Below are 24,931 nucleotides of genomic sequence, written 5' to 3'. Positions count from 1 at the left end.
AAAGATTGAGTGACAGTGCTCTGAAGTACCTGCAGGGCTGGATGCAAAAGACCCTGGCTTCTCTCCCTTTTTTTATTCATTCACGGGATGTGGGCTTCGCTGGCTGGGCCAGCATTTATTGTCCATCCCTAGTTCCCTTGAAAAGGTGGTATCTTCTGCTTCTTCCACGGACATGTCTAGAGAAGGAAAAGAGGAAGAGCACCTAGAAGGCAGAGTTCACATTATTTTTGGTTGAAGAGATGGAGGTTTCATGATCTGATGCGAGATATAAAAGGACAAAAAAGAAAAGTAGAATGTGGTGACAAATTTGCAGCTAGCATCTGCATTCCTATTTCCCATCTTTGACTTGCTGTGCAGCATCCCTTCCCAGAAGTTCAAACTCTTTACCCTCAAAAGAAATGCCAAGGTGGAGACTAGGGATCAATCAGTGCTTTTCACTCTACCACCAACACCCCCCCCCCACCCCCCCCACCCCCACCCCCCGCTATCTCATCATTATAGGCTGTCTTCTCCTTGAAACAGAATACAGAAAGTGAAAATAATTTCTAGCTGCCATGAGGAGCAGTCAAAAGGAGCACAAAATGCAGGTGATTTCAGACGCATGAACTGAAGAGTTACATACCATGTGTGACTTTTAGCAGGATGTAACAATGTAAGGAACACTTTCAGATGAAAATAGAGGGTGGAAAGGGAATCCTGCTATCTCATAGGCATTAAAGATAAGCTAACAGAATGAGAGCAAGTTGATTTTACAAGTTACAAACTTGCTTATTTCATTCTTCTCCTTTATTTTGCCACACCTGAAAAGATGATTTCAGAGTTCCCAGCTCTGTGACATAAGTCAGTGTGGATTTCCCTGGTTGTGTTGCGCTACTACCGCTGTTGTGCTGCCTTCATTGAGAGCCAGCATCGTTGGGCTCACCAATGAGTCTGAAGGCTCATGCAGGTATTATTTGACAACAAAGCTCTCAATGATGCTTTAAATCCAAATTTTAGGCTGCTAAAAGCCTTTATATCTCCCAGAATGTCAGGGTTTTGCTACCCAAGTGTCAAGCTCTCAATGGGTAGTGCTCCTGATGCATAGGGGCCCCACCATTCTTCTATTTGGACCAACTATAAGCTCTGATGTGGCTGTCCATTTCTCAGTGGAGGAGAGCAAATTAGACTGTCATCTTTCTTAAATTTTTGCTGAAGTGAAAAAATTGGATTTCACTGTTTGCACACACACAGTGAGAGGAACATTTAACTGATGCACTGAGCAGCACATCTCAAAAAAAGTCAGTGCCAATCAAAAGAGGAGGAGATAAAAATGGCACACAATATCTACAGAAGTAAAAACACAGTAAAAGGGGAAATAAATAGAAAACAAATGATATCTTGTACTGTTAACCTGAAATATTCCCCTAAGGGAAAACCAAACGAGCCATTTATATCAAAGTTAATTGATGTCCCACCCATTTTACAAATCAGCCAACACAAACTGTGGTCTTCAGGCGGGGAGAGTTAGACCAGGATCTGCAGATGTAATTCAGATCCTATTTTAAAGACACAGGTAGATTTTCATGATCACAGCATGGCTGGTAATCTGGCAGAATGGATGGCCCGCATGTTACAGATCCCGTCCGATTTCCATTCAAATTCTCTAACAGGCAGGCAATCCACTCTACCTGGGGGAGGATCTTCCGGTAAGCGAGCGGGGGCGGGGTCCGCTTGCTGATACGTAAAATGATGCGTGATGACGTCGGGTGGAACTTCCAATGTCACCCCACGTCATTTCCATTTTCAGGTTGGCGGGGGCGCAACCAAGTCAGCTATGTGCCTGCCGACCTGTCAATAGCCTATTGAGGCCATTTAAAAAGTAATTGACATAATTAATGGACCTGCCCGTCCAACCTTAAGGTTGGTGGGCAGGCTGGCATCCCTGGCAGGCTTAAGAGAAAGCATGAAACTGCATCCACGGGCAGAATGAGGTTTCATGAGGGTTTTTAAATATTTAATAAAGGTTTCAGTAAAATTGATGGACATGTCACAACTCATGTGACAGTGTCAGGGAATTTTTGATATTGTTTCTTTAACATTTTTAAATTTGGAGCTGATCTCCCTGAGGCAGCACTCAACCTCAGGAAGATCAGTGCGCTCTTTCCCGCACATGAGTGAAAGAGCGCACTCCTGGCTGCGAAAATCCCCAGCCCGCAGAGGGAGCACATAGTGCTTCCTGGTGGACGTCATGGTGGGTGGGCCTTAATTGGCCCGCCCACATAAAATGGCAGCGCACCCCCCGCCTGCTCCTGTACTTAGCCCCCGACAGGGGGAAATTTTTTTCCCTTGATTACCCTCCCTCTCCTGCATTCCCCACACTCCCCCGACCATCCAGCCCAACCGTCATGAAGCAAAAAATTTACTCCATGCATTTTACACTTATTTCTGTATAATTATTTTACTTTATGTTATTTCTAGTTATTTAGCAATCCTTACAGTATTTCAAAAAGTAGAGTTGGCTGGAGCATAGGAGTTTATCTTCAGCGCAGGCTGGGGAGGTGATGGATGCAAATCTAAGGCGCTAGGGTGCAATCATTGGCAGGAAGAGTAATTACAGCAAGACAAGTTTACTTAGGCAGTTTCCATTATAAATGTGTCCATAACTATTTATAACATAAAAAAACTGAGAAGTATCACAAATAGAACATCAGAAATTATGTACAGGGACAATCCATAATAATAAGGTTCTTGTCTGTTCTTACTGTTCTGATTGGTCCATAGGTTGATTTGGTGGATGTTAGACTGGGGCACACAGATGGGGCTGCCAACAGTTGGTGGTGGCAATAGCAGCGGGATGGGGCAAGGTTGTTGGAGGGAAAAGAACAGCAGAAGCTAAGGGGAGCCCACCAACTGTTACCCTGGTTGGAGGCATAGAGGGGGAACAGCCTGTGGGGGAAGGGAAATGCCATGTGGTCAAATGGCAGGTGGCAGAGGAAGAAGGTGTAGGATGATATGAGAGAAATGAAAGGAATGGAATGTGTATGGCATGAGAGGGATGTCAGTCAGAAACATGGTGGGAGGGCACTGCTGCCCATTCAGTGAAAGTGCCAGCAGCAAGCAAGCTTATCCAGAGAAGGCTGCTATACTTCCAAATATAGGCTGTCAGTTCTTTTCGTATCTTATGGTGCTTTATAAGTGTCCTTGACATGAAAGGATGTGAAATTGTGCCAGATTTGAGTTCTTCCTATTTGAGCGCTTTGTAGTGGCTCTTGGACTGCAGTATGGCCTCTGGAGAAAGGGTACATCCATTTTACTGGAAGCAGTTTGATTACTTCCTTCTGAATCTCGAACACTGCTTGTCCTGTGCTATCTCCCGTCTCTCTGAGGTACTCTCGGCATGATGAGGGTATTGTGGGGCTTTACCATCTTCATCTTCTAGAGACAGAAGTTCCAGTCCCTCACGAACTTCAAATTATGTAGTATGCTTAATAGCTGGGCTGCACTGTATGGCTGCCTCTAATTTTTTTAGGCAATGGAAGTGGCCCTTCAGAAAAATAATAGTATGTTTAATGATGTGTCTAATACCTGGACCAGAACTTTATGCTCCCCGCCCCAGCAGATTCTGAGGTGAAGGGGGTGGGGAGCATGAAATTACATCAACGGGATTCCCTCCAGGTTCCCTCCCGCCCCTGGTCTGGCAGTGATTTTACGGTGCGGTGGACAGGGCCTCGGATGGGAAGCCTGCCCTGCCCTAATCAAAGCCTTTAAGTGGCCATAATGGTCGTTTAAGGGCCTTTTCCCACCCAGCCTCAATTTTTAGGCAGGCAGGTGGATGACAGCTCAGGGGGGGTTGAAGGCTGGAAATAAACTGAGTTCGATTTCATTTGGGAAGGTCAGGTGGGTGTCTCCAACAGAAGGCCCCTTCTGACTGGGTGCTCCCTCCCATTAGGGGCCAGTGACATCCAGCCCCTCTGCCCCCCACAGCCTATCTCCCTGAGAACCCGATCGGCCCCCTCTCACCCTGGCACACCTGCCACTTACCTGCTGTTCAGGTCCCAGAACATAGTCTCAGGCAGCTCCGTGCAGTGCCTCTTCTGGCTACTGCAGCACTGTGCCTGCAGGTATTGGAGAGCTGTCGGCCAACCTCTTCAAGGCGGGACTTCCTCCCAAGTGAGGGCGGAAGTCCAGCCTCTGCCAAACAACATTCATTAGAGTGTAAAATGGCATCGGGGCTGCTGGAGTTGGCAGGGATGTGTTCCCTGCCAACTCCTGGGATGGTGGTGGCCGAGCCCCTGCCATTCTGAAAATTCAGGCCCATAATGCTTCATGGAACTTATTGCTGCTCTAGGATGACAAAGTGCTGTTATCATCCCTGGTCTCCAAGCAACCATCCTGACACATTGTGCTGGCTGAACGGTATAGGTACCATAAAGCATCATGTATAAAAGTCGACTCGATGTTTAAGACGACCCCTGTTTATGGACACAATACATATTTAGGCAGCTACCTGGCATATGTCAGTTTCAATTTTTCACCTCAGAAATAAATATTTAGGGTTATGCCTGCCTTATACGCCATGGGATCAAGCAGGCAATACAGGCTGTGCTGCCAAGAAGATGCACAGGAGCTTAAAACACGCCCACGCGGAGCAGATTGCGCATGGGGACCAGCAAACAGAAATGTTTTCATTTTAAAGATGGTGACCACCTACACCAGCAGTTTACATTTTATACTTGGCGTAGAAGTCTGCTTTTGGAAGGATTTTTAGAAGCTTCGAAGGTCAACTTATATGTCATGATCTGTATCTTATTTGTTGAACAACAATTTATGTGATCAAATCATGACTTAGGGCAGAAATTTGAGGTTGTCAGGCAGGCACAGTGGGGGGGGGGGCCTGGGAGCGGCCGGGAAACAGCCCACCGCCCACGATTGGCCCCCAACCGCAATTTCATGCTGGCTGGCCAATTAACGGCAGCCAGCATGAAACCCACACTGAAAAGCTGAGTGTTGCCGGGTGGGGGTGAGAGGAGGGCAAATGCTGAAGTCAGCGCGCAATGAAAGCTCCCTGAAGGCAGACAGCCGCCTCAGGGAGCTGAAGAATTTAAAACCATCAAATAAAAGATTTTAAAATGCAGAACAAAAATGCCCACACATTGGACTCACTCACCTAAACATGTAGATTATAAAAATTCTGCCCAAGCATTTTTATTTTTTAAAATTAATATCGGAAGCCTCATCCTGCCCTTGGATGAGTTTCCTCAAAAATCCAAAGGCCACCTGACCGATTCACCCACCCGCCAATCATAACAAAAAATCCAGGTTAATTAATACACTAGCGGCCTTAATAGGACTCTTAATCATCGGCGAGCGCCCTGCCGACTCTTGTGTGTGCCCGCCGCCCAAAATATTGCACGAGTACACAATGATGTCGGGATGCTTGCCTGATGTTATCACGCACTATTTTTCAATCGGGCATGTCGGGCATGTGCCCACACGCTGAGTGAAAAGTCCTGCCCTTAGGCATCCTGAAAATATCAGTTGGCAGAAAAAGTTAGATATATTGGGCGGGATTTTTGCTCATATCCCAACTTGGCAGACTCACAGACCCATCTCCATATAAATGCCCACACATGCATAATTTTTCACTCCAGGGAGGCAGAGGCAGGAGTTAGTGGAGCCCATCAACCTCAGAAGCAGCTTGGAGGTGGCCATGGAGGCAGGCATGTGTCAAGGAAGCTGGTTAGAAGGCCGCCTTGGTTCTCTGGGACTTTGGCCTAGTTGTATTAAAGACTGTTAAGCCCTCTAGCCCTCCATACCCTTGCACTCCAACCACTCCCCATGTGCTCTCCATGCCCCCTCACCTGGTATGCACTAAGTACAGGATCCATAAGCTACTTAAGAACAATGGCAAGTCTTGAAATGCTCATGCAAGAATACCCATTCAGAAATCTGCTTTGAAAAAAACTTCTGCTCTTATAAAAATGTCAATCAGACACGCCATTCACCCATTACCCCAATTCACACCTCTTAATCTGGTCCAAATAAACATATAGACACTAGGGGACAAACAGATCAAAGAAAGAATAACATATTGTAACTTCAAAGATGTCAATCAATCAAAATAAAAGCCTGGTAAACAGAATGTTACTGGGTTCATTCATTACTGCGTCTTGGAGCTCAGCTTGTTATAAGTTTATCTTGCAATTTTATCAACAACAGAAAAACAGGCATCTGTTTCTCCAAATGGACTTATTATGAATGCTTGGCTGAGTTCCAAGACATCCTTGATCTGCAGCCACTCAGAAAGTCATGGGAAATCCACAATGTTAGTTTCCCCAATGCTGTGCAGACTAGCGTCCAGTCGAATGGGAAGCTGACTAATGATGACCACAACACAGTAGTGATGTAGGGGTGGTGATGGGGGTTAGGGTCGGGGGGAGGGTGGGGAGAAAGCTGTTGTTGTACAACTTCCATCCTATAGGTTAACAATTGTTTTCCACTATGCTTCCACAGTCTGGGAAATCATAGCAGTCCCTACATCACATGCCTTTTATGATGCATATGTTTTCTCGGGGTGAGCATTCACTTAAGAAAATCCTGTGAAGAGACTGTCTGGCTTCATTTATGTATGTAGAGTGATATCGAGGGCTTTAAGGAGGGAATTCCAGAGATTAGGACCCAAGTGGCCAAAAGCATAGCTGCACATTGTGAGTAAAGAGAGACAGAATGTACAAGAAGTTGGGGTCAGAGAAATTGAAAGTTCAGGGGAGGTGTTTGTGGAACTAACGGAGTTATGGAGAACAAATTTAAAGACTAGGACAAGAATGTTAAATTTCAGGCATTGGGGAACCAGGAGCCAATGTATGGGTGATGAATATGTATGTCTTGGTGCGTGATCAGTGCTGAACAGCAAACTTAAGAATAAGGTGGAGTTTGTATTGAGTGGAAAATGGGAGGCCAGCATGGAGTTAATTAGAGGTCTGGAAGTGATAAGGAATGTATAGAAACACAAGTGAGAAAAATCTACATACATTTATGCTACTCACCAAGAATAACAAGACGGTAGCTGAAAATCTGTTAAATAACCTTTCAACTGCTATACTAGAAATGTCAGGAAAACTGATTAAAAGATATCAACCAGTCAGAGCACTGTTCAGGGACGTGAAAATTTGTGCAATATAAAACAGGAGAAAAATTAATCTGTGCACGTTAAAGAAAATAAAATCAGAGCACTGACCATGTTCTGCATTGCTGAATCAAAGATAAATAGAGATTTAATTAGAGATTAGTTCAACATTTTCCTACCCCAACCAAACTGAATGCTTTTTAAAATCAGCCTGCTCAGCTCCCCTAGTACAGCTACTACATCACACATAACAGACATCCTTAATTTCAATTCACAGCAGAGGTATAGCATTTAAAATAGTCACTCAAAACTGGATTAATCTCTTTAAAGTTCAAAAAGAATTTCTGAAATAGGTACGTCCTAAAAATGATTATACAGGGGATGAGGCAGGCAGGGGAAAAATGGTAACCATGTGCTTCTCTGAAACAACGAGGTAAGAAACTTTCCACAAACTCTGTCCTCCCTGTACATGTTCCAATTATCCTCCCACTCATGACTGTGAGAATGGGCCAAGCCACTCCCTCCAGGCAGACAGCCCATTAATCGACAGCAGATTCCTTTGACATTACTTGAACTTAAAACGTTATGACTGCACTCTTGCCATAGAATGCTATTGGCTAGCATTTTTCAAGCATCTTTATCCAATCAGATTTTCTGGAAAAAGCCGTTACAAAAATAAACCAGGAAATTATTTCACCCACGATTCAATATCTACAGCAGTCTGGAAGAAATGGCCTCATCACAGCCGACAGCATTATTTGAGCAAGCTCTATAACATTTGGTTTGCAGATGGTCCTGACTTTGTAGCATAGTAACACAAAGAAACATTTTGGATGGAATCTCACTGTAAAACAATTCAGAAATTTTAACTTGTCTAGTTTATATTTCTGAAAATGTATACATTTTTATATATATATAAAAATACTACTTTACCCCCTCTTTTTGGTTCCTCTGTGCAATGCACCAAGCTGCCATCTAATGAACTTCTCTTATATATTGTCTAAGTAGCCCAAGGAAGGCGCAAACTCAGTTTTGTCATCTCTCCACATTGGGTGGAATCTTCTGCCCTCTCTGGTGGTGAGCCTTGAAGGCGGGGTGAGCATTAATTAGGCAGGATTGTGACTTACCTGAACCCCGCCACCTTCCTGCCTCCACCAGAATTAAGTATGGGCATGAATGCCCATGGTCGACCCTCCCACCCCACTGCCTATTGGCCACTTAAGAGCATCATCCAGCTACCAGCTGTATGCAACGTGCAAGGCAGCTAAAACTGTGTGGCCAGCTTGTCACCTCCTGAGGAGGGGAAATCCCTTGATCAATAGCACTTGACACTGGGAAGCGTGGGGTGTGAGGCCCGGTGAGAGCACCCTCCTGCCCTTGCTGTTGATCCCCCTAAAGCCTCTTTCCACGACCCCCCCACCCCCTCCCATTACTTACCTGTGGCCTGGGTCACTTCACAAAGGCCCATCTCTGTCCTTGCCACTGCCTGACTGGCACATGGTTGGGCAAAAAGAGGCAGCAGGGGTCACTTGCCCATTCTCCAATAGGTAAGCAGGATCCCTGATGCCTCCACAAGATTTTTCCCTAAGCCTCTCCCTGGCACCTCCCCCGATAACCAGGTTAACATCAATGACATTGCTGCATGGAGAATCACAGGTGTGCCTCCTTCAACCTGCCTCCTACAATTCTGTGCTACCGTACTGAACAAATGGTCCATGGCTATTTTAGACTTTCAATAAGTAGTTTCCTGTACAATAAACCTATCAAATCTTGTTTGCTGAAAGCATTCTTTTCAAAACAATTCATCATATCTGATTTGAAAATAGCTGTATCCATTTAACCTTGATTACTCACATACTCACCACATGATTTTTTTTCTTTTGGCTGATTCATTCACTTTTAGCTTTTTTTAAAAACAATAGAATCCATCCTAAAACACAAAGTGACTGTTGCATTTTGTATGTTTTGAGTATAACTAATGCCGCATTTGTAATTCAGGAAGTGGTTCTGCGCCTCTTAGTGGTGTAGGATGTGTCCCATTTTTAATATGGATCAATTTCTCCAGTACCATGGGCACCTGTTTCAAGCCCTTTTATAATGGTGCTTGTTTGAGTTGGATTTCAGGAAACCAGTGTCTGTGAGCTAACTCCCTGTTGTTCACACTATTAAATCCAGCTCATTTATCCTGGCAGCAGAATCACAGACCCAATTTTTCATGGGTCTATGATTCTGCAACTAGGGTAAGGAAGCTGGATTTGGTGCTGCACTTGCAGTAAACAGGCTTATTCCAGACCAGTCTCCTAGAATCCAACCTAAACAAACACCACCACAAAAGCTGTTTTGATATTGCAAACAGTAATGTTTTGTCAAGGGCCATTACCTTCTCAATAGGTGGAGAAACCTATACAAACCAGCAAACAGCAGAGTGACTGCTTCGGCTCCTCAGCTCGGCATAGTCAAAAAACTATTACAGGTATGTTGCCATTGGATGCAGTGCTGGCAGCAGTGGTGTAGGTCAACACTAACCTTACTGTTGGAGTGCACTAATTCCAACAACACTAACACCACAACTGGTTTTACCATCTCAGAGGAAAAGCTGGTCAGCATTCCTTTTGCTGATAGCTTCCCAATATTCCTTGCTGGAAATGTAAATGACCAGACAGGTTTTAGCTTGGCTCCGATAATCTAGGCTGACAGTTTAGTGCAGTACAGTCCAGCATGCCATTTTTCAGATGAGATATTTAAAAGCAAAGCCCCTGCTGCCTTATCAAGATCCATCTCAGGCATAAGTATTATTGGAAATATTTTCAGTTTTCAATTCAAAGTCAAAAAGCTGTGCGGAATTTCAAAAAGTAAACGCTCATTACAACAACTTTGAATTTTTAACAATGAGTGATTTAAAAATATCTAATTATCACCTGTCACAATTGTATAAAGTCCTCAGAATTGTGACATTTTCTGAAGAAAAGGGGAAAGGCAATAAGATTGCTATAGCTTCAGGTATCTTAAGGAGTACTGCTGAAATAAATGACTGTAGATTAAATCCCACAAGTCATTCATCATTTGGAATCTCCTCTCTCCAGCTGTGTGATTTAGAATTAATTATCATTTTTTTAAACCAATTTTATATGTCAATGAATGGCAGGGCCCCTTTGTTGGTTCAGTGCATGAGGATAAGGACTATGGGCTCCACCATGAATGTCATTTTAATGTCTAACCAGCAAGCAATGCACTTCTCCAGAGCAAGACTCACTAGTGTCCCTGCTTTCATTTATTTTGGCTTGTGTGACACCAAATTTTCTGGAACAAGCAAAGTTCCCATTTTATCCCTATGATCAAAGCCAGAAGCTTCACAAGACCATCAGAGAATCCAGACTGCAAGCTGTACCTCACTATAGTATCTGGGGCCATCAGATTGTTCGTTTGAAGATTGTCTGCATTCAATGATTGGAGAGATGTACAGATGTCAGAACACTCAACAGTTGCAATGATGGTAGTAAATATACAGGTTAGGGGTAATGTCATTGTGCATTTGTACAGGACACATTTTTTAAGGATAGCAAACATCAATGAGCATTTAGGAATAAACAAAGATTTGTTCTTCAAGCCACTGTGATAGATGTATGAATGCTCTTGAATTTACACTATAATTAAATACATTGTCAAATATATAACCATGTTCTAAAATGAAAAATTCTTCCCAAAACATGAAGTTTTCTTCCTCTTTCAGTTAGCAACTGTCCATTTCCAGCATTTGCTATTTTTTATTTCAAATTTGCAACAGTTTTTCTTTAACTCCAAAATTTAAAGTAAATAAAAGTTGTTTCTTCATGACGCTGAAAGTAAAACTACAAATCAACCATAAAAAGGAATGCAGTACATATAATGCTTATGAATTTTCTGAAGACTTTTGATAAGGTGTCTCACAGAAGGTTTGTGCTAAAATTCAGATTCATCATTTCAGATGAAATGTAGCAGCATGGAAAGAAACCAACCCAATGTAGGATTAGAGAACATCTGGAAGTGGTGTGCCCCAAGGGTCACTATTAGATGATAGACAGATAGACCTTGGTACAGAGTGCACAGTATCAAATATGCTAACAATTCAATGGGGTGAATTAGAAAAGATTATTTCCTTTAGTTTTGGAATCAGCGATTGGGAGATGTCAAATTAAAATTGTCACTGAGCAAGATGAGAGTTTAGACACATTTCTTTACACAGGAGAAAAACACCAAGTTATGAGGAAAGATCACGGAGTGAGATTAATTGGACAGTTTCACCAAAAAGCACACACAGGCAGGATAGACTAAGGTTCCTTCTGTGGTGTAAAACTTTTTAATTCCAGGGCATTGTCAGCACATAGAGCACTTTTCCAAAGGGAATATAATTCAGTAACTGCCATTGTGCCATTCAAGAGTAAAGAAAGTACTTGCATTTATTTAGCGCCTTTCACATCCTCAGAAGTTTCCAAAGTGCTTCACAGCTAAAGCAATTATTTTAGAAGCATAATCACTGTCTAAAAGTAGCTGCTTGTTGTAACCTGCTAGCAGCTGGATGGAGACTGCAAGTGGTGTAGTATTCAATTGTTCAAATTTTTCAGCATTTGATTATGTGTATCTGTTGGCTCTTCTCCATTCTGTGTGCTGTTAGTCAAGCCTGGTGTGGTTCCAGGGAAACAGAAACTAAACCAAAACCATGAAGCAGTAAGCATGAGAGCAGACATTTTAAAGCACTGAATAAAACTCCTATTCAGATATAGAAGTTGGTGTGTTTTCTCTGCATATCTCTGAGACTTAAAGCATAATAATTAGTGAAAAGGATGGGATAGTTTACATTTTTCAGCTGTAGCATCCTTCCTTTCTTTGCTGGGAGATTTACCCATGTCATGGGATCAATAGATTTCAGGGTTCAAGGCTTACTTTCTCATTACCAGGATGGACTGTCCTGATATAGCAATGACTCACAAGAAGGCAACACTTGTACATTTTCTCAGAGCAGAAGGCCAGGAAATATTTGAGCAGATCATAGAAGGTGTGTCTATGTTGATATGGCATTAAGTGCCCTTGAAAAGTACTTTGGACCAAAGAAAAGTGCGATGATTGAACACGAACAGTGTACACTCAACTCACATAACATAAATTGGCACTCAACAAGGACAAATGCACATTCATGGCATCTTTCTAGAGTACAGTGTGACATTGACTGGAGTAAACCTACACACAACGTCAAAGCTATTCATGCACTTCAAACCCCATCTAACATGAAAGAGTTGGCATCATTCCTTGGCACTGCCAACTTTTATCACAAATTCATTCCAAGATAGGCAGAGATCGTGGAGCCCCTTTGAAGGTGATGCATAATGGGAGTGGACAATCATACAGCGAACGGAATTCGACATAAAAAAGGTGAAGATAGCATATCTGCTAGTCCTCATGCATTTCAACCCACATATGCCACAACAGATGCGTCAAGGAATGTCATAGAACTGTACTTTCACAGTACATTAAAAAAGGGAATGACCAGTCGCTTGCATATCAGCTGTCAGAAGCTGATGCAGATATTCTACTAGAGAGTGGGAAGCACCAGCCTGCATCTACGCTTCTGAACACTGGCACATGAATCTCTATGGTAGAAAATTCACTCTCTGCGCCGATCACCAAGCGCTGACTACATTGTTAGCCATGTCAGGGTCTGGTTATTGACCTCTACGCATCTACAGGTGCTCAGATCATCTTCGTCGGTATGATTTTGAGGTCAGGTCTCTCGCAGGCTCACACAACCAAGTAACAGACGTGCTTAGCTATATTATTATAACAGACAGCATTAGCGATAATAAAGCAACTTGTGACATTGAAGACTAAGTGACTGCGATGATTTCACACATGACTGCAAATCCTGTTACCCAAGGGGAGTTGAAGGCAGAATCGGTGACAGATAGCGCAGAACGTAAGACAGTACACAAAAACCAAGTGGCCTTGCAAAACAGAGGGCAGGATGTTCCAGTTGGCGAGTGGGGGTAGGGCCCGCTCGCCGATGTGTAAAATGAGGCTGGATGACGTTGGATGGAACTCCTGATGTCACCCTGCGTCATTTCCATTTTCAGGTCAGCAGAGGCGCAGCCGAGTCAGCTGCGCACCCACCGACCTGTCAATGGTCTATTGAGGCCATTGAAAAACTAATTAAAGTCATGAATGGACCTTCCGTCCAACCTAAAGGTTGGCAGGCAGGCCAGGAGACCTGGCGGGCTTCAGAAAAAGCATGAAACCTCAACCGCCAGCAGGATGAGGTTTCATGAGGGTATTTAAATTTTTATTAAGGGTTTCAATAAAAGTTATGGACATGTCCCAACTCATGTGATAGTGTCACGGTGGGGGGGACATGGCAGGAAAATTTTTTTATTATTTTAATTTAAATTTAATACAAATTTTAATTTCAACTGATCTCCATGAGGCAGCACTTAGCCTCAGGGAGACCTGTGCACTCTTTCGCATGCATGCGCGAAAGAGCGCATTCCCGGCTGAGGGAATCCCCCCTCTGCCCACACAGGGAGCACATAGTGCTTCCTGGCGGACGTCACACTGGGTGGGCCTTAATTGGCCCATGTAAAATGGCAGTGCACACCCGATCAAGTGCCCTAATTGGAGGTGGTGCGCCCACTCCCACCCACCCCCCTCCCCCCCAACGGGGGGAAAACTTTTCCCAGAGGAAGAACTGGTCCTGTACTACAGAGTATGTAACGAGCTTGTGTTGTTTGATGCAGAACTCAAGCAGTTATCCCAAAAGTGTTACAACGTGCATTGCATCTTGCCCATGAAGGACATCCCGTTGTTGTTAAGAGGAAACAATAATCCCTTGAAGCATTCCGGTAGCCAGCAATAGATTGCCGCTACCTTTATTTATCTAGTGATTCCTATGTTCCTAATTAGTCCAAAAGAGATCAACTAGGATCTAGAAGCTGCTGTAGGTGGGAAAATCCTGCTGTTCCTGCTGTTGCAAAATTCCACTCTCCTTGGCATGGTCCTGCTGGAAGTTCACCAAAATATTCTAACTTTCATCTCCGGCTGCATTGCTGCCGTAAATGAAGAGGAACTTTCAGCCAGTCGCTGAACTCAGCAAGATCAGTTGCAGTTTGAGGATAATTGTCGGTCCCTCTGCTCAGAATCATATTTTTCATGCTATCAATAGCAGCATGATGTTTATTTTACCACGAGGTAAGAAAATCTGCAATACGACTTCTAATATAATCCAGTAATAGTGTTTTAAACAACAAAGGCCCATTCAATAGGATAAATACTAAAAGGCAACAAAAGTGTCTTATGATGGAAAATGCTGCTTTATTCCCCCTATAAGCCAGATCCTCCGAGGTGTTGTTTATTCTTCAAGGTAAAATGTCCATGTTAATCAGCTGGAGTCTTTGGTAGGGTTCTGGTGGGTACATAGGTGACTGCTAAAGCATATCAGTGCCCGGAAGATTTTGTAGCAAATAGGACAGGACGTCACAGAGGACTGAGTTTTGGACGAGTTGCTAGCTTGGGATTTTTTTCTGCGGATGGTTTCTCTCTGCTTCCAACATGTACTTGCTCTTGAAGGAGGCTGCACCAATTTTTATTTGGTTACACCACGTGCAGCGATCCTGGCTGAGTTTCTCCCAGGACACTGTAATGAGAGTGCACCCCAGCCTCAAGCTCTCCATAGAAGATTTGCTCTGGTAAGCAATTATCAGACATTCTGGCTCCATTACCAGCCCAACGCATTTGTGACTATCTCCATATAGTGTGGATGCTTGGTAAGTGAGCTCAGGAGAGCACCTCAGTGTTCAGTATTTTGTCCTGCAATCTTATCTTCAAAAGCTTCCAAATGTAGCTTAAGTGAAAGCAGTTGACCTTCTTGGCATGATGCTGGTACACAGTCCAAGTCTTGCATGCTTAGAGCAGAGTGGGCAGGGCTATTGTTCTATGGATTTTCAGTTTTGTAGGCAGATTTACTCTTCTTCATTCCCAGACTGATGCTTGAAGTCTGCTGAAGGCTGCACTTGCTTTGGCAATTCTTACATGCGTCTTGCTGTCAATGTAGACAGCTCGAGAAAGCGTGCTGCCAAGACAAGTGAACATCCACTGCTGACAGGCTCTGGTCATAGTCTGAAACTTTGAGCTCGAAATAGGGTATTCCTGGAGCAGGCTGATACAATCATCACAAAGAGAACTGAAGTAATATAAGGTTGAAGCTGTCACATGCATTGGAGAACAAGTCCATGCTACATAGCATGTCCAGCTCTGAACCGGCAGCTATTGCACAGTCATAGGCGAACAGGAATGGGCAAAGTATGTCCTCGGAGACCTTCGTCTTTGCCTGGAGTCATCTCAGATTGGTCAGAAAGCATGGTAGAGAAAAACATGCTTGAAGAGGGTTGGTGCTAGCATGCAGCCCTGTTTACATCCATTAGTGACTAAGAATGGGTCAGAAGGCTCACCATCATCCAGGTCGCTTGCAAGTATGCCTTCATGGAACTGTCGCATCACTGTGATAAATTTCTTAGGGCAGCCAAATTTCTTCATTACCTTCCAAAGGCCCTCACAACTGTATCATAGGCCTTCGTCAGGTGATTAACTGATGTAGAGGTCCATGTCTGTTCTTGGCAATTCTCCTGGAGCTTTCTAACTGCAAACACCATATCTGTAGTTCCTTGACCTTTCCTGAAACTACACTGACTCTCTGGCAGCAGATCTTGGTCATGATGTTGCACGAAGCAGCTCAGGAGGATTCTGGTGAAAATTTTACGAGCAATGGAGGGGAGTGAGATTCCTCTATGATTGTCACAAGATTAAGAAATTCCTTTCCACTTGTACTGGTGGGCAATGGAGGGATCTTTGTACACTTGTGGGATGGTTCCTTGCTCCCACATGAACTGAAAGAGTTCAGAGAGCCTCTTGACCAAGCATTGATCTCCAACTTTGTAGACCTCAGCTGGGATAGTATCAATTCCTGCAGCCTTGTCACTGGAGAGGAGTTTGATTGCATTCTTCATTTCTAACAGCATGGAAAGGTCATCTAGAGAGCAGTTGAAGGCATCCTGTGGCAGCCTGTTGATTGCTTTTTCATTGATGAATGAAGACCAATTGAGGATCTGGCTAATGTGCTCTGCCTATCTTTCTAGAATTTGGACTTTTTCTGTGAGCAGTATTGACCCATCGGCACCAAAAATTGGTGATGAACTAGTAGATTAGGGCCCATAGCCAGATTTCAGAACATTGTAGAATCTCTTCCAGTCTTTACAGATAGCATATCACTGAAGTTCATCTGCTTTCTGATTCAGTCAAGTGTACTGCATCTCTCGGAGCTTGCACTGGACACTCCTGCATATGTTTCGGTGGCACCTTAGTTGGATGGTGATGACTTGTCAACGCGAAAAACCCAGAGTCAATACTTCTCCAATAGTTTCTGGATTACCTTTATTGTTTTAATCGAATCAAACTTGACGCTTATGAGCGGTAGCGCAAAGGGCTTCTAGAGCAGTGGGGTATATCATATCCCTGAAGGTCACCTAGTCTTCCCAATGCAATGAGCAACCATTTTCACTGTACACAGGTGACTCTCGAATTTTTCTGAGAGAGATTCCTTCATGACTGCCTGTTTGAGCCTTGAAACATTGAGACACTTCTGCACCTTCATGTCATGGGGTGTTTACGGGGATAGATCTTGATATTTAGCTTTGAAATGATAAGACAGTAATCAGTCTAGCAGTCAGCACTGCACATGGCTTTCATTAATGATCATTTGATGGCTCTTAAACACCCCCTGCATGGCAACAGACAACCACCAATTCTCAGCAGTGTGTGCGCCCTTACCATAATCAACCCTGAAGAAGTCAAGAATAAATTCTGTGATGACCTTCACTCCTTCATGGCTACCATACCAAAATCAGACAAGCTAAATCATTCTTGGTGACTTCAATGCAAGAATTGTTGCAGATCACCAGGCATGGGAAGGTGTCTTCAGAAAAAGTGGGATTGCCAGTTATAACAGCGATAGTCTCCTCTTGCTAAAGATGTGTGCTGAGCATGAGCTCTTAATCGCAACACAGTTTTCTGTCTCCTTAATCTCAATAAGACATCTTGGATGCACCTCCATTCTATTCATTGGCATCTAATCAGCTATGTCATCACCAGGCATGGGGACAGGCAGGATGTGCTGTAATGAAAGCCATGTGCAGTGCTGACTGCTTGGCTGATCACTGTTTTATCATTTTAAAGCTAAACATCAAGATTCATCCCCCTAAACACCCCATGACATGAAGCTCCATAAGTATCTCAATGTTTCAAAGCTCAAACAAGCAGTCATGAAGGGATCTCTCTCAGAAAAATTTGAGAATCACCTGTGTACAGTGAAAATGGACACTCGCTTCAGTGTGGTCCTGAAAAGGGCTGGTCAGTCACTTGCGGGCTGCTAAGTTACATTTGTTTCATTCCAGTAAAAAAAACGACTCTATGGCCTGAACTGCCTGTGTACAGGTTCTCAGCTACAACTCCCAGTGAATCCATACCTGCTGCTAAGTCACTTGCCCATTTACAAGACTTGTGACAGATAGATGATGGTTGACAGATGATAGAAAGACAATTAACATGACTTGCGTGTGAATTGGATTTTGCCGAGGGCAAGTTACGCATTGTCAGCCTCACTCTCTTGTCCTGACCTATCTTGGTCCAGTGGGTATGGATGCAATGGGTGACCAGAACATCTTCTGTTGAACTCTATGTGTTCCACATCATGGTGCTAACCTGCCTTAGATTGGTCTCATCAGCTAAGTCTGCCAGAATCAGTCTTCGTATGCCATGGTAGATAAATCTTTAAGTCGCTGAGGGTAGGAGGTCCACTGGCTACCCTCACCTAGCCTGTCGAAGCGGTTTACCAGGGTGCATCACATTCTAACAACTACTTGGAGCCACAGGTGAGAGCTGGTTGAAGGTGAAGATCAATACACAATGAGAAAATCAAAAGAGTGTAGCAAGCCTATCTTTGAGGGATCCAACCCCCCTTTACACCCTTACTTGTTTATTAATTATTTACTTAGTTATTTATACAATGTAATATTTATTATTCTATTTCTTATTTCATCTTGTGTGCATTCTAAAATAACCACAGTATCCTGAAAGATTCTGTGATGTCTTAACAGATGCTAAAGAGAATGGCAAAACCCTTAAAATCATGGTATGCTATTGAATCTGTACAAACCCCGTGTGTAGCTTTTATCATGGATAAATAAATATTTTTAAATGCATAAGATTCATTGCTGAGCATAAATAAATTCTATTTGAAGAGTAAGAAAACTTGCCTCAATTCACCAAAGACACAAAAAGCTTGTTTATCTTTCCTGTCCCTTGATCTACCACAGGCTCTCTCCTAGGATACAATTATCTACATTACACAAGGATCACCTTTGTGCATTCCATCCAGCTATCTAGTTGCTTTCAGGAGAAACACTTCTTCAGCCATTCTTTCTCAAGTGTGAACCTTTCATTAGCTAATGGAGAATGTTGAAAAATGCACACCAATATAATAGTCTAAAAGGGACCAAGTGCTCAGTAGGTCGTTTTTTTAAAGATCAAAAAGTGATTACATTTATTAACATACATCCATTAACTCCTAAGACAAAAGCTGCTTGAATACGGATACGTGATTGATTAGGGCAGACACTCGACACTTTCTCTGAGCAGAAGAAATAAGACATGGAATCTAAGCAGCAGTGTATTAAATCTGCCCTCTGGGCAGGTGATTTCCTCTCTCCCCTGGGTAATTCTCTGCGTGTGGGTGTGTGCCCAGCATAAACAATAAGCAATCCTGAGATTGGATCTGTACATCATTACCTTCCAAACAATAAATCATGTACAATCCCACCCTTTAGATGCTTTGTTTGGCTGTCTCGTGTTCTCCTTACATCCAGATTACCAGTGTGCAATCAATTTATTCTTTTGGGCTAACCGACACAATAATGTAATTGAAGAGAACAATGAGTGTCTGATATACTGTAACGTGAAGTAAAAAATAATTCTATACAAATACTACATCAAAATGTGTTGTGGAGATGACTTGCCTATTTAATAGGTTCTGATTTGCAGCGTGTACCATGCAATACCACTTAATTTTTTTTAAAAACTTTCAGATATAGGCTGGGATTGGAAACGGCGAACAGAAAAACTGGGCTCAACAACAGAAATTGCCACAAATAAGTAATAGTCAATTTTGTTCACATTTCGAGATCCACCCTACAATCTTTCTATCAGAAAAATGTAAGTCAAATACAGTACAATACACTGAGTTAATAAAGTCAAACTGCACCGTTACAGCTCTCCCTTTCCACCGAAACTGAAGTCAGTAACTGAAGTCAGATTCGGCCGAATCTTTCCCCACATGTCTTCGCATGTACTCCGTACTAACCTTAGTGCTTTCTTAAAAATGACAGAATTGAACACGTTTGAATCTGTCAGTTAATGGGACCATTGGTGCAGTGTAATTTAACTCCAAACTATGATTCCCAGTCAGAACACGGCAGCGCCCTTGTTAAGTGATGGACAATGAAGCCTACCTTTGATGCACGTTTCCATTTCCAGTTGATTTTTCTGTTCCATGGCTGCCTGAGCAACACAGTTGCGGCTTGCACTGAGTTGCAATGTACCGAGTCGCTCGCGCCGCTGACTGCTCTTCGTCTCGCCCTCTCTTGTCTCTCGCTCTGTAACCGCCCAGCCCAGCTGTCAAGATTCCAGAATGAGTGACAGATGTTGTGATCCAATCAGAAATGTATATTGATTTAAGGCCACCAATAGGCGTCGGCAAAAGCCTGGAGCCGTGGCGGAACAATACAGGAGGCGGAGATTGCTGGGATCCTGAACAAATCAAGGTCCAAACAACGACTGCCTTGCTCCTGGATTGTTTGATGTTACCAAGAACCAATCATAACATGAAAAAGGAAGCTGCTTGCCCAATCACCATGGGCAAGGACGACGTGTAGTTATGTTGCAATACTCAGTAACACATTAGGCACCTTTTTGTGTTGAGTCATTGATATAAAGACTGGATACTGGTCCCAGGGGATGTGAGGCCTGTGAAAATCCAGTGATCGGTATAAAAGCGAAATATTGCAGATAGAGTTACTTAATTGTGCAAATACAAATGTGGCAGATCATGTAAATAAGACCATGGAAAAGCGAACAAAAGTGCAATAAAAAGAGAAAATGCTGGAAATACTTCGAGCGAGTGAACAAAGTGTTTAGTTTTATGACCAGAGACATAGAACGCACAATAATCAAGGAGGTAAAAACAAAAAAACTGCAGATGCTGGAAATCCAAAACAAAAACAGAATTACCGGGAAAAACTCAGCAGGTCTGGCAGCATCGGTGGAGAAGAAAAGAGTTGACGTTTCGAGTCCTCATGACCCTTCAACAGAACTAGGTGAATCCAAGGAGAGGGGTGAAATATAAGCTGGTTTAAGGTGTGAGGGGGGCAGGGGGCGCCCCCCCCCTCACACCTTAAACCAGGGGCGGCCCCCCCTCACACCTTAAACCAGCTTATATTTCAACTCTTTCTTGGACTCGAACTCAAGTTCTGTCGAAGGGTCATGAGGACTCGAAACGTCAACTCTTTTCTTCTCCGCCGATGCTGCCATAACTGCTGAGTTTTTCCAGGTAATTCTATAATCAAGGTGTTAAACCTGTACCAGATCTTAATTAGGTCATAATTATAACACTGTTTAGAATTTTGGGTATCCATTATAACATTGGAAAATGTACTATGTAGATTAATCAGGGTGTTATCAGGACTGAGGGCTTAAAGTTATGAATAAGAAGTTAGAGTTTTACCATTGGAGCGATGAACATTTGTGTGATGACCTGATCATGTCTTCAAGATTATGAGGGGTTATGGTAGGGTAAATGGCTAATTCCAGTGGCCTGTAACAAGGAGGCACACATTTTAAAATGATCATGAAAATAACTGGGGACAGGTTAGGATCAAATTCTTCACAAAAAGGGTGGTAGAAATGTGCAATTGCTCGCTGCATGACCTATGTTGAAGCAAGGTGATTTTTAGGTAGCTGCTTGAACAATGAATAAGGTCATGGGTGAGGAGAGCAGGATGGTGAGATTGGATGATATATATGAAGAGAAACACCAACACAGACTTCATTGGCTGAGTAACCTGGGCTTTAGAACCTTTTGACCTTTGATCCCCAGTGTAAATGTCAGGATCTGAACACACCACATTTTGTCACCTTATTTGGTCAATAATGACTGAGGTTGCCATGCCACCAGAAGACCACAATCTAGCAGAGTATGTCAAATCATCACAGGAAGCAACTTAAGAAAAAGATTAAACATCATCATAGTCACTGCAAACCTGGACCCCAAGCTGAGCCCCAGATCTGCTGCAGGTTGTGTCGGTACTCCTGGTCCCCATTCAGCATACTGACTGCTCTTCCTTCAGCCTGGAGCACCCACCAGTGGCTAGATCCCTGTCTATACCATTGGCCTTGTGTAAGGGGGTGAGAGAGAGTGTGTGTGTGTGTGTGTTTGGGGCAGAAGGTTGTGAGGGGGAGAGAGAGGATCTGAGGAAGAGAGAGAGAGAGTGTGAGGGAGAGAGAGAGATGGTGTGATGGGGAGAGAGGGAGACTGTGAGAAGGGAGAGAGAGAGAGATAGTATGATGGGGAGACAGAGTGTGAGGGGGAGAGAGAGAGGGTGTGAGGGCAAGAGAGAGAGTGTGAGAGTGGAGAGAAAGATTGTGAGGAGGACAGAGAGAGGGTGTAAGGGTGGAGAGAGTGTGGGGGAAGAGAGAGAGTGTGTGAGGGGGGAGAGAGAGGGTGCAGGGGAGAGAGAGCGTGAGGGGGAGAGCGATATTTTGAGGAGGAGGGGGTGTGAGGGAGAGGGGAGAGTGTGAAGATGAAGAGAGAGAGAATGTGAGGAGGAGAATGTGTGAAGGGGACAGAGAGTGTGAGGGGAAGAGAGTGTGAGGGGAGAGATAGGGTGATGGGGAGAGGATGTGAGGGGGAGAGAGAGGGTAAGGGGGAGAGGGTGTGAGAGAGGAGTGAGAGAGAGTGTATTTGGTGGAGAGGGTGTGAGGGGAAGAGAGGGATGAGGGTGTGAAGGGGAGAACGTATGAGGGTGTGAGGGGGAGAGGGAGAGTGTGAGGGGGAGAGAGACAGTGTGAGGGGGAGAGAGGTCATTTGAAGGGGGAGAGGGTGTGATGGGGAGAGGATGTGAGGGAGGAAAGAAGAGAATGTGAGGGGGGGTGAGAATGTGAGGGCAGTGTGTGTGAGGGGGTAGAGTGTGTGTGTGGGGGCAGAGTGTGCCAATAACTCTGGCTCACTCCCAATGTCAAGATTCTCATTCACCCTCACCCACACACCATCATGCACTCTCACAGTGAAGGGTGAGTGAGTGAGTGCCCTGAGACTGGGAGTGAGCCGGAAACACACACTCTCACCCTATTGACTCTAATACTCATCCTTATTTGTTACTCATTGTTTTTCCTTTTTGCTAGGCAAGTTGTTTCTCTTTGTACATCTTTTTTAAAATTCATGCGTAATGTTGTGCTGAACTTTATCTTTCTGAAATTTGCTTATCAACCTCTTGAATGAGAAAAATTTTAAAATGTGGCCCCTCCAGGCGAAAAGGTTGGACAAAACTTGTCTAGATTGTCATGATACAGTGAGGCGCCGCATATGACAGTTTGATATGAAGTGCTATAGCCAGTGTTGTGCAAAGCAACATGTAATACAATAACCGAATTCCACACATGCATATCCAAAGATTTGTGGCAAGCCTAATGCATAGTTCATTTGAAAACAATTAACCTGTATTTTAGTGTTCCTTATGAAACTATTTAGAAAGAAAAGATCACTGGAATCCACTAGCAAGGCATCCCCCTTTTTGAAGTCAGCTCCCACAAATTATTGTCTTTTTCTTTATATTGAGAATATCCTCATTTAATGGCATATCACTAAATGGAGGATGACAGTAAAATCTCCACAAAACTCCAGGAGCAGTCAATGTATAACGATAGCAGACCTAGGACGGAATCATCCCAGATTTGCACTAAGTGAAGTAGTGGGCATGAAAAAAATTGTTTTATCTGCCAGACACAATGGTTTTTGTGCCATATTATTCCCTTCCCAATGCACCCGCCTCATTAATAATGTATTCATGAGAAACACGCTGGATCGCTAGCAGGCGGCTCAGCCTGCCCTGCCATGACCACAGAGCTTCCTCGCTCTGGGCACCAAGTTTAAAGCATACCAGAGCGCAGCCTACTTCATGTCTACAGACCAGGACTGCTTCAGGCAACAGATGGCCCTGAAAGCAAAGAAGACGGCAGTCCCGAAATTTAGTGACGCTCTCTTGGGCAGCTGTTGTACACAGTGGAAAGTCACCACGATGTCCCCTATTCCTGCTCTGGCGCAGGAAGTCCACCAGACTCACCAATCCAGCCTGGAAGCCAGTGGCAGTGACAGACAGCACCATCGGATCACAGAGGAGGTTAGCTATCCAGTGAAGGAAGAGAATGAATGATCTCATCCATTCCAGCAGGATAATCAACCACCTCATCACTCTCAACTCACACACTCACAAACCATCACTCATCCACAGGGATCTTATACCTTAAGGGGAACACCACTAATTCTCACACACAGCCTCACATCTCCATCTGGCTCATATCCTCTGGAGCTTGTGTTCTCATCCTGTCTATGGCTCCGCTCACCACATAAACATTCCACGCAGTGCCATGCACCCTGCAGACACTCTCTCCATCTGTTTTCATGCAGGAGAATGTTGGCTCACAACAGCAGGAAGAGGTCCCAGACCAGGCTGGAATGGCCCACATTAGGCCCCTCACTCACTTTGAGGAGTGTGCCAGTGCACTGACTGGTGAGGACATGGCTCCCGCCTGTGGCGATGGTGAGGTCAATGGCAAACACCCACGTGAGGATCCTGCACAATATCACCCCTCTCTCAATGCAAGTGTGAGTGCTGTCTCTCTGCTTTTGACTCTGTTGCTATGTACTAATCATCTCTACTTTGATTCACAAGGAGCTTTGCCAAGCGACCAACGCCTTCAGCCAGCCAGTCCCTCAGCTCCCTCCATGTCCTCACCCCCAGCCAAGATGGCACCTCCTCCGTTGAAGAGCCTGGAAGGTCCGTCACAGTGCTTACCCACACCTTTCACCACTGCAGAGACACACACCTGGGTGGGACCTGGATCTAGAGCAGGCTCGGTTTCACAATCTGGTGGTCACTGCACAGCCATGTGTCCACAGCAGGAGGAGACAGTTTCAGCCGAGCTCCCTGGCACTCAGAGGACTGGTGGGGCAGAGGCGTCTGTGAGGTCTGAGTCAGATGACAAGCTTCTGGACTCAGCCTTCCAATTCATCGTGAAGAGTCAGCAGAAGGTAGTAGAACATCACGCAGAGCTGTTGGAAGCCCTCAACAGAGTAGCATGTGAGTTGGAGGAGTGCATCTGCCTGCTCTCTGATGAAGTGGTGCCCACATAGACGTGCATGGAAGTGTCCGTGGCTAGTCCAGCAGAACACGGAGACGTGTGCAGACATGCACTGTATTGCGGTAGCCATAGGTGAGTTCCTGCCGTAGCAATGCAAGAGGGAAACGGGCACCTCAACGTCCCTCCAGGTGGTCCTTCCCCTGGAGAAGAAAGGCACCCAAAGGGAGAAGAAGCAACAGCTGGACACCCCTGGGTCACCCACTCAGGAATCTCAGAGGCTGTCCACTCCCTCTGACTCCCCTTTGCCTGTGAATCCCTCAACTTCATCCTCTGTCAGTGCAG

At 44.2% G+C, this 24,931-nt stretch overlaps 1 protein-coding gene across 4 annotated transcripts in view; it reads right to left on the bottom strand.

The window, feature by feature from the left end:
• afap1 (actin filament associated protein 1) overlaps positions 1-19,814 on the bottom strand; it is a 282,632-nt gene extending 262,818 nt beyond the window's left edge. For 2 of the 4 annotated variants that reach the window (XM_041187230.1, XM_041187222.1), the window contains exon 1: positions 19,687-19,805. In XM_041187230.1, the coding sequence (XP_041043164.1) occupies positions 19,687-19,729 (43 nt within the window). In that variant the 5' untranslated portion in view covers positions 19,730-19,805. Of the gene's footprint in view, positions 1-29; positions 57-19,686 lie in introns of those variants that run through there. The other 2 variants (XM_041187203.1, XM_041187212.1) reach the window with 2 other exon arrangements.
• Between the last annotated feature and the right edge of the window lie 5,117 nt (positions 19,815-24,931).

Source organism: Carcharodon carcharias, chromosome 1 (genome assembly GCF_017639515.1).
Source record: "Carcharodon carcharias isolate sCarCar2 chromosome 1, sCarCar2.pri, whole genome shotgun sequence".
In the NCBI taxonomy this organism is placed as follows: domain Eukaryota; kingdom Metazoa; phylum Chordata; class Chondrichthyes; order Lamniformes; family Lamnidae; genus Carcharodon; species Carcharodon carcharias.
Note: the sequence above shows the minus strand (reverse complement) of the source record. Positions and strands in the feature narration are given on the sequence as shown.